This window comes from Centroberyx gerrardi, chromosome 17, assembly GCF_048128805.1.
Source record: "Centroberyx gerrardi isolate f3 chromosome 17, fCenGer3.hap1.cur.20231027, whole genome shotgun sequence".
Classification (NCBI taxonomy): Eukaryota; Metazoa; Chordata; class Actinopteri; order Beryciformes; family Berycidae; genus Centroberyx; species Centroberyx gerrardi.
The window spans coordinates 12,387,244-12,397,703 of NC_136013.1; the positions used below are offsets into that span (position 1 = coordinate 12,387,244).

At 42.1% G+C, this 10,460-nt stretch overlaps 2 protein-coding genes across 2 annotated transcripts; both read left to right on the forward strand.

The window, feature by feature from the left end:
* The first annotated feature begins 426 nt into the window (after positions 1 to 426).
* znf593 (zinc finger protein 593) lies at positions 427 to 2,195 on the forward strand. Its single transcript, XM_071905431.2, has 4 exons — positions 427 to 467; positions 988 to 1,196; positions 1,540 to 1,602; positions 1,735 to 2,195. Exons 2-4 carry the CDS (start codon positions 997 to 999, stop codon positions 1,859 to 1,861), a joined length of 390 nt encoding a protein of 129 aa, XP_071761532.1. The 5' UTR covers positions 427 to 467; positions 988 to 996; the 3' UTR covers positions 1,862 to 2,195.
* Positions 2,196 to 2,757: 562 nt separating this feature from the next.
* selenon (selenoprotein N) lies at positions 2,758 to 10,459 on the forward strand. Its single transcript, XM_071905355.2, has 12 exons — positions 2,758 to 3,212; positions 4,421 to 4,538; positions 4,705 to 4,835; positions 5,670 to 5,882; positions 5,966 to 6,090; positions 6,359 to 6,496; positions 6,607 to 6,688; positions 7,106 to 7,294; positions 7,566 to 7,671; positions 7,764 to 7,876; positions 8,043 to 8,144; positions 8,785 to 10,459. The coding sequence occupies exons 1-12, from the start codon at positions 2,991 to 2,993 to the stop codon at positions 8,950 to 8,952; spliced, it is 1,707 nt and encodes a 568-aa protein (XP_071761456.1). The 5' UTR covers positions 2,758 to 2,990; the 3' UTR covers positions 8,953 to 10,459.
* The last annotated feature ends 1 nt before the right edge of the window (position 10,460 follows it).

A 10,460-nucleotide genomic window follows, 5' to 3' on the forward strand; every position in this document is an offset into this window, starting at 1 on the left:
CCAGCAATACAAGATCTCTCCAAAGTTTAGAAGAAATTGGGCAACTTACACATACATGTGAAATTGATTCTTCTTTATCCGCTTTAAATCTGCATAAAAATGTATTGCACAGATAAAACCTGTGTGCAGTTTACTGTGAAGATTCCTTGACTTTGTTGGGTATCAGAAATTTGTTAGGGTCAGACCAAATTCTGTCTTTGACAAACATTGGGAAATACAGTAAAAAGAAAACTTTAGGAGCACAACTCCGATCTAATGTAAGTATTATCCTAATATGTACATTATTGCACCTATAACTGTTGATCAGGTCAACATCTCCAATAAATTATACAATGTTAATCTTGTTTGCCTGACATTTTCACTTTTTGAGTGGTATTTGGCGCCCTCTACCGGCGCACAAATGTATAGTTAGCATCATTTTCTTGACCCGGAAATAAATCCATCCTTTTCGACTACACGTGTGAAAGGTAAGCAAATCCAAAATGTATACTAGCGAAGACTTCTAGAGTCAAAATAAACATATTTATGTTTGTCTTCTGGTGATGTTCTGTAATTGGTGCAGACTGAGGTACGGTTTGAGTTAAACCCCTGTACAGGTGCGGTTTTAGTCAATTGACACAGGCTGTTGGTTAGCAACTTACCTCACCGTGTTTATTCGCCAAGAGCAGAGTGCACTACATATTTCTGTTGTAAAACTTTATGTTAGGTGACAACTATACTTTCCTCCCCCTTACTTGATATTCAAGTAAGAACGCATTCAGCACATTTGTCGCCACTACAGTGTGTGGTGTTGTCTTTGCTATGTGACATAACCGCAGTGACATGGGCATGTAAAACTTGAGATCCGGGGGAAAATCATTAATCTGAGAGTTTTAAATAAGACAAAAATAACGAAGTAGGAACAGTTTGCCCCTGGTATCCACTGGAATCAAACTTTCCATGTGTCTTTGCTGCTCCATGCATTCCAACAAATATTGTTTTTTCCAGCCTAGGACCATGGGGAAGTCCAAACAAACAGGAAACCACAAGAGTGATAAGAAGAAGAACATAGCTAAGACATGGAAGACAAAGCGCAGGACCAAGGACTTGGACCAGATCCACTCAGACATGAAGCCTGAGACGGCAGCCAAGCTGCTCAAACAGGAGGTGGACTATGATGTCACCGGGTGTGCCCAGCACTACTGCTTGCACTGCGCGTAAGTGCTTTCCCATTTGTCTTTATAGCCTAACAGAGCTAATGGACCAGATGAAAAAAGACCATACAGTACATTTACAAACCCAACAATTACACCGTCTCTTATCTGTCCAGTGAGGCAAGAACAGATGTTGCAGAATATCTCCTGCCAGTAATAATGGCAGTTGTGATATGAACATCGTAAAACATAGATAAACTCATTCAGCTGCAAATGTGCAGTGTTGGAAAGTGTTTCACCCTTATGTTGTAGGCTAATTCACACTACTAGCACTGTCACTATTCTTGGTGGGGATCAAATATGCTGTTGGATATCTTTTAATGCAGTGGCTCTTCATATCTTACAGGAGATATTTTGTGGATATGAGATCCTTGAAAGAGCACTTCAAAACTAAAGTGCACAAAAAACGGTAAGATGCCATATCCCAGCTATTTTCTTTTCCTGCAGTCACATATGTTTTCACTTAATAATCCATTCATCCATACTGTACTACGGCTAATTGGCCTCGTGAGTTTCATAGCTCCCCTCTCTCTTCATCCAGGTTGAAACAGCTCAGAGAGGAGCCCTACACCCAGGCAGAGGCAGAGAGAGCAGCAGGCATGGGGTCCTACATCCCCCCCAAAACTGTTGAAGTGAAGACACAGCCAGTAGAAGAGGACATGGACTGAGAACCGCGCACCTTAACCCATGGACTGATTGCCTCAATACCAGAGGCATTAACAAATGAAATAATGCTACTATTACACATGTCTTGCCATCACAGGTGGCTGTTCTAAATAGATGCATGATTAACTGCTTTTTGTGACAAACAACATCTGTCTCGGCACCCAAATGTGATGTAACTGGATGTTCAGCCTCAGGCTGTGACCAGTATCAGGAAAACCTTGCCTTATATCAGGTAATATAATGCAACATGTATATGTAAATATGGTGTGTGTGTGTGTGTGTAGAGAACAGTGTGGAATTCACACATGCTAATAAATTGAGTGGATTTAATCACAATGCATTCTGTAGCATATACACCTTTTATACCAGGGGCAACCCAGTGGTTAGAGAGACCGTGCTTCAAGCTGAGGACCTGGCTTCATGCCACTGTGTTGGCAACGCTGATGGTCGATTTGCAAATTATTGTGACTGTAATTTTATTAGAATGAAAATGTTAATCCTTTAAATCCTGAAGCTGAAATAAAGCCCTCAATTCGAATGATACAATACTGGTAGTTTTTAAGAAACGAGAGCTACAAAATTCTAGTGGCAAACCTCTTTGGCAGAATAACATATAATTGTGGTTAGCAGACATTCCAGAGATGAAGAATATGTGCACTGTCCCTTTAAGGTTGGTTACAGTGCCAGCTCCCAAGTTTTGTAAAGGTAGCCAGAATGAAACCCAGAGCTTCCGCTCGGTACGTTCAAAATAAAGCCTTTATTGACGACCTTACGTCGCAGCGGTGTTTAGAGTAATAGTCCCACTTTTATTTTGAAAGCAACATCGCTACACTTCCGGTCTTACTCCGGCTATCTCTTGCTGGCTTGGTGCAGCTCAGTCCCGATCCGTACGGTTGTAGATTTGATGTGGGAAATAGAAAATCTGTGCTGCTCTCGTAACATTTTACAGCTGTTACCCAGCCAGTGTAGCGGCTTGGGAAGACGCGGGGTCCAGATAAGGGATAACGGAATAGTCGGTAAATCTGACTACTTTAAGAACAAAGTTTACACGAGAGGGCTAGTACCGGTACCCTTTTTGGACGTTATCTGATGACCATGTCCTCGTTTAAATAGCTGTAGTGGAGGACGAGGATGGCCGCGGACGTTGATAAAAGACCCACCGAGGACGAGAGCAAAGCGCCCCCGCAGAATGGGCATCGGAATCGGGGCTCTCCAACCGACGGCTCGCCGCCTGGCAGCAGCAAAGGATCCTGGATCTCCAGGGGGATCTGGACGCTGCTGATGGTCGGTGTTGTCCCCCTTCTCGCCTTTGGGATGAAGTATTATCAAGATGCCCAGCTCCTCAAACGTCATGTGAGAACCCATGTTTGCAATTAACGTTAAATATCTCATAACCGGTAGGAGAGGTCTGTTTATTCTTAAAAGGCCCATTTAACATTGAGATGCATGTCAAATGTCAATTAAAGCAATAACGAACAATCACTAGGGCATAAAGTATGTCTGTGGTACTCAATAGTGAGTTTATAGTGACCTTCTTGTACATGATATGACCCGTATCATCACTATAATATTCATGTAGGGACATTTTGCTGTGATATTTGTATTCTTCTAAAATCTTTTGTATGTTTACTGTCGTTCTTTTTCATCAGGGTGTGTTCAGTAATTTAATTTCTGCCCTCACATAACGTTACTCTGGATATTTTTCTAAGTGCTTGACAGATACCTTACCTAACAAGCACTTTGCCACGTAATGTCGGTCTGGAAAAAACACTACCTCTGCAGCTTTGTTTTTTTTTTCACCAAGGTGTTTTATTAGGGGGTTGGATGTCTGGCACAGCTGGTGAGACTCACTCAGCCCGCTGCTTAAATCCACATTTGTTTGGCCACAGAAAGCTGTTCCTGTACCTCCCCCCTTCCCTCCATTGTGAAAACCCAAGTAGGCACGCATTTACTGTCCGTCTGAGAAAGGGTGGTCTCACTGAACTACATGCTAGGAATCTGCCTCTGGGCTGATCTTTATCCATGCTGGACTGCACAGACTCTTAGGGAAAAAATAATACTGTTGTAATGCTATAATGCATTTTAGAAGGATACTATGCAAACATCAAAACTTTAAAATATCATGCAGCTACAACAGGTCAAAAATTATACCACAGAACATCCTATTATATGCAATAGGAGATGAAAAGAATACTATAAAGTACAATAAGGTCACTATAAACGCACTATTGAGTGCAGTATAAGAATATTATAATAAAGCAATTTTTTCCCCTCATCTACTCACATTGTCATTCCACTGTTCACCATTCAAATGACCTCACTTTGTTGCATTTTGATAAGACTCTTCTGGCAGATTTGCCAGTCTACCTGCAGTCCTTTGATGTTTTTGTCATCAGTCTCACTGCGTTTTGTCAGGTTCCAAATTGTTTGTGTTTGACTTTCTACTTTGCGATAAGACGGCTTGCTGTCCCAGTTTTCATGTAGCACACATGCCATTGAAATTCTCTGGAGCGTGTGAAATGACAATAAGGATCAGGCTTTTGTGTGTCTCCCTCCAATAGGAAGAGAGTGTAAAAACTCTGGGTGCGGAGGGACTCTTTCTCTTCTCCTCCTTAGACACGGACCATGACCTGTACCTCAGTCCTGAGGAGTTTAAACCGATCGCTGAGAAACTCACAGGTACGTCGCATTCAACATATTTTTTTTTCTCTCTGTCTTTCTCCCTCTTCTCTGTCTCTTTTTCTCTCCCACTTACACTTTGCCCCATCCTCTCTCACTAAGTAAAGCTCACTCTTGCTGGTCACATCACTGTGATCATTGTGATCCCTTGTGTGACTCCTTGCAGGGATTGCACCTCCAGTGGATTTTGAGGAGGAAGTGACCCATGATCCCAATGGAGAGACTCTAACCTTGGAGGCCAAAATGCAACCTCTGCTGCTCGAAACCATGACAAAAAGCAAGGACGGGTTCCTCGGGGTAAGACAAGACCACACTAGCCATGCTCCCTTCATGCAGCAGTGTGCTCTTCTCCTTTTCTCCTCTACTGCACAGGCTCTGTAGCTATACACAATATCAAGTTTGCTAATCACATATGGTTCAGAACAGGCCTGCAGTGCACCAACACACAGTAATGAAAAGGAGTTGCCTGCTGTATAGACAGTCACCTACTGCTGTACACTGCTTGGTAATTTGTCCCAAGAAAATGCAGTGCCTTTTTTGTAATTTGTACCAGCCTTTGCACTTCTTCTCTCTCTCTCTCTCTCTCTCTCTCTCTCTCTCTCTCTCTCCCTCTCCCTCTAAAAATAATTATTTGTGATATTGAAAAAAGCCATTCTGAACATGACTTTGCGTTTGTCATCCAAGACCTAGGGCAGTATTTCTCAAATGGAGGTTTGTCAAAGGACCGCATTGAAAAGGTCACAGCTCAGCCTCAAAAAAAAAATACTGAATACTCTACATTGCAGTGTAATGCGGCTTTTGCAAATAGTGACGCAATGTCAGTGATTTCTCAAAGGAGGAAAGGTGTAACTTTTGTAAATGATCATCACAGCAGGATACTTGAGGTTATTGCAATGAACAGATAATATTTTTCTCCATGGTTTGGGTCAGTTCTCTGTCAGTTCAGTTGATTCAAAATGTGTAATGAAACAATTGGATTAGTAATGACAGAGCAGAACATTCATTTTCAATTATCTCATCATATATTGAACAGTAAGATCACTTTTAGGGCAAAATGTTTCATAGTTTTGAAGAAGCTATCCTTTGTGAGTTGGTTATATTGACAGTGAAATGTGTGCATCCCTCCTCCAGGTTACCCATAGTTCCCTGAGTGGGCTGCGGTCATGGAAGAGCCCAGCAGTGCCTTCCTCTACCTTCTCTGCCAGCCAGTTCAGGGTCTTCCTGCCCCCAAAGAGCAAGGTTGAAGTGGGAGACACCTGGTGGGTGATTCCCAGTGAGCTCAACATCTTCACGGGGTACCTGCCAAACAATCGTTACCATCCTCCCGCACCCAAGGGCAAAGAGGTATCTTGAAAACTCATTGCTGTGTAACGCTTGGCTGGGGCATGACTGATATTCATAGCTTGATATCTGTCTTTTTTCCGCAGGTTCTCATCCACTCCCTGCTGAGTATGTTCCACCCTCGACCCTTCATCAAATCACGCTTCGCTCCTCAGGGCGCAGTGGCCTGCATTCGTGCCAGCAACGACTTTTATTATGACATTGTCTTCAGGTGAGGAGCAAGTCAGGAGGACACTTACAGTAAATGGCTGCTCCACAGGGATATCCCTATACACACTGAACATACACTAACACATGTATTCAAGTACAAAACTCATATGATGATAATGAGGACTTAAGGTGCATTCACCGTATATCACAGCTCATTATTACCACTTACCAATATGTTTCTTCATTAGACAGTCTGGCATCATGATATCTGACGGCATTTTGCAAATGTCAGACTTTACTTGACCTGCTCCCTCTGTTCACCTCTGCAGGATTCATGCAGAATTCCAGCTGAATGATGTTCCGGACTTTCCCTTCTGGTTCACCCCAGGACAGTTCACCGGTAACATCGTGCTCTCTAAGGATGCGTCTCACGTCCGCCACTTCCACATCTACGTCCCCACTGACAGGTTAGTCATGTCGATACACGCTTTCACACGCGAGCACACACACCACACTCAGTATAGTATTGTCATCTGCTGTAGTTCTATCTAGTGTGACACATCGTCTCGTCTCCCAGGTCTCTGAATGTGGACATGGAGTGGCTGTACGGGGCCAGTGAGAGCAGCAACATGGAGGTGGACATCGGCTACCTGCCACAGGTACAGCTGCAGCGACACAGACCACACATTTACACTTTCAGATGACAATCTGTACATCAACTACAAAGTCTTATTCATTTATATTCATGTGATATTGTACTGTGCGGATACTATCCATGTTTTACTGATACTATTGGCTACTATTGGCTTATGTAGGTATTTTTAAAAGACTGATTTAGGACCCAAAGATTGGTTGCAGGAGGAACCCAAAATATTCTAATGCAATTGATGTCTTAAGCAAAACCCCTCCTAACTACAAATAAAATATGCTGAGCTTGAAGGCTTGTAGCCTGAAAAGGGTAAAATTTGAATTTGATTGATGAGCTTACTGAGTAGCAGAAAAATATGTAATGCTTTCTTTGTCACACATTCATAAGAGATTGCATTGTATTTAATGCTATGTATGTGTGTTCACAGTTAGAGCTACAGTCCATAAGTCCATCCACTCCCTCCTTCATCCTGGATGAGGAGGGCAACGTCATCGACAGTCAGGGCGACGGCAGTGACCCCATCCAGTTTGTGTTTGAGGACATCTACTGGACCTCAGAGATCAGTCGTCAGGAAGCCGCTCGCCGCCTGGAAGTCAGCCTCTACCCCTTTAAGAAGGTAACACAAATCTTTCCCCATCATCTCATCAGTGCTGCTGTATTATGGATATTTGTATGAAGCATTCAATCAAGAAATTCCTGGCTTAAACTCAACTGTTGCTGTCTCTGGCTCTCACTTGCCTGGATCCAACTCCCTGAATCACTGTCAGTCACGACCACATTGTGTCTATACTTGTTTGGTGTTGTCCTCATTTCCACAATGCACGTTGCTTTGTGTGCCCGTGCAATGATGTGAAGTTTCATTAATTCCTCTCATCCTGTATCCATAGGTGTCCTACCTGCCTTTTTCTGAAGCCTTTGAGCGAGCACAAGCAGAGAACAAGCTAGTGCACTCCATTCTGCTTTGGGGCGCATTAGATGACCAGTCCTGCTGAGGTGAGATAATTAACATGCACTTTATTACACAGCCTAAGAGGTTTTTTCCTCAGATGTCATTTCATCTCTGTGTTTATTCCACACCTCTATAGGTTCGGGGCGAACTCTCCGGGAGACCGTCCTGGAAAGTTCGCCCGTCCTGACCCTGCTCAACCAGAGCTTCATCAGCAGCTGGTCCCTGGTCAAAGAGCTGGAGGACCTGCAGGTGAGCAGCCATGACTGCACAACACCACATGGGTTGCTGCACTCATACTCAAAATACAAAGAAAAAAAAAAAAAAACTTTATCCTGGATTTATTGTCCCTTAAAGTAGAGTTTTGTTCAATTCAAATGCATGTTGGAGTTAATTCCATTGTTTCGTCATGTATCAGGCTGATGAGCAGAACCCTGTGCTGAGCCAGAAGGCCCGCCTGCACCTGGAGAGGTACAACTTCCCTGTGGAGATGATGGTGGCGCTGCCCAACGGAACTATTGTAAGTAGCTTACTCTTCTATCGCCCTACAAGTTATTAACCATCCAGGGCTAGGTTCGCAATGAATCCTGTAGAAAAGAATACACACTGAAATCAACATTAAGTCAACAAATTAAACCAAATATTACAAGCCTAAAATTGTAACCCTTTTTAGTTAAAATTACACTGCAGGTAAATTAACCTTGGATTACCACGGTGTCTTCGATTACTCAAACACCCAATTCATTCCAGTGAAGAACAAGGTTCTTGCAGGTCTAGAAAGTCTTGAAAAGTATAGTATGGAAAATTAAATTGATCATTTCCAGGTCTTAAAAAACTTGGAAATTACACAAAAAGAATGGAAATGTTTGTTGTTCAGTCCCAGTACACTTCGATCCACTGTCATGTCACATATGATATTTATTGTTGTGAATAATCTTCAGTTATAGAGATATAATGAGGTTTAGTTAATAGTCATATTGCCAAACCACCATCAGCAAACATCATATTGAATATTGACCAAAATCCTCACTTGCAGCCAAGAAATTGAGGTCTGGAAAAAGGATTGGGTTTTGAAATGGAGGAAAATGTACAGGAACCCGGAAATACTTGAGGCATTAATGATTGGATGTGGCTTTTGTCTGTGTTCCTAATGACTTTAGGTTCACCACATCAATGCCAACTACTTCCTCGACCAGACAGCCATGAAACCAGAAGAGGAAGGAGCTACTTTCAGCTTCTCTGGGGGGTTTGAGGACCCCTCCACTTCCACTTATATCAGCTTCCTCAAGGAGGGGTTGGAGAAGGCCAAGGAGTACCTGGCACAGTAGTGTGTGTGCGTGTGTGTGCGTATGTGTGTGCGTAATTGAGAGACTAAATTGGAGGAAATGGTAGTAATTCCTCTGGATAATGATCAAAGATAATGATAATCCTCCCAACTTTTGTGTAGGGATGTTTTTTCAAGCGTGTTGGCAGCTGAAAAACATTTTTGCCTTCTCCCTATTCTTAATATTTATTTGGGCCTCTCACCTGGTCAGCAACAAAGTTTTATACATTCAGCTTAAATATACATACATATTTGTATTATGACTACCACTACACGTATATGGTCTACAGGGAAAATGATATTGTTTCTCTGCAAAGCAAATTTTACTGTTACTGTCAATATAGTATATTTTGATGAAATGCAAAGGCCATGCACACTGAACAGTAACAAATATCTAAACACATTTAGATCTGGCGTCTCTCTGCTTGTAGCTGCTGATTAAGTTTTCTGTAATATTTAGACTTGAGGTCTGCCAGGTCATTCATAATTAACACCCATCCTATTCCCATGATAAAAACGCACCATAACCTTCCATATTTCTTATTTTATATCACGTTACGTGTGCAATATTTAAGGACTGGACCATAGTGTTGTATGTTTGGGACTTTTTCTGCTGCTGAGCATACCTAGAGACGGGGCCGGTGCAGTTGTTGCCTTTGTTAAGCTTCAGCAGTTTGTGAAGTCTTTGCCTGAAAGCCTTCTGTGGGCCGGGCAAGGTCTGATGTTATTGCTGAGGCGGCTGGAGGGAACACCCTGCTCTGTCCCAGGAGACCAAAGCAGCAGGAAAAACAAATCCGGATTGTGGCACATAAAAGGCGTAGTTCAGTTGTGTTCTTGTATTTTAAGTGTGAAACCAAATGTTTAGTTCTTTGTAGATTTTCCATTTTGGGGAAGTTGCCCACATGGCATTCAAGATGTGACCACACCAAAGAAAATCTTGTAATATGAACAGTAGCTAGACTAGCAGTTAAGCAAAATTAATTGTATTAGGTTACTTGTAATCATGATAATGGTTACTTTCATGTAATTCAGCAGAACCAAATGGTCATATATTTGCAAAATTGTTTGCTTCTCTGAACTGAAAGGCACATGCTACCATTTAATTATGTTATCCTTTCTTCAGATGATCTTTTTCCTTTCATTGTAATTTTGGACAATCTTTTCAAAAGCTGTTCCTGCACATCATCTCTCATTTTCTGCTTCTCAAAATGTACAGATGGAGATGCTAGAAGTTTCCTCATGTCAGGTCCTAAACTCTGTTTTGATTAGGGAGCAAAGAGAGAAGAACCCAGGGATCAAGACGACTCATTTGAAATTCAAGATGGACTTTTGGTAAATGAGAAGAAAATGGTAACTTAAGCCTTACAGTTTTAAGGTCATACATGGCCTTGTCCATTTGAAATAATAATCATGATTGCTTAGAGCTTTGGGGGAAAGCTCCATTATACTGTTACCTAAAAGTGCCATTTTTTTTGGACATGGTGAAATAAAACTCTTTGTTACAAATTGAAC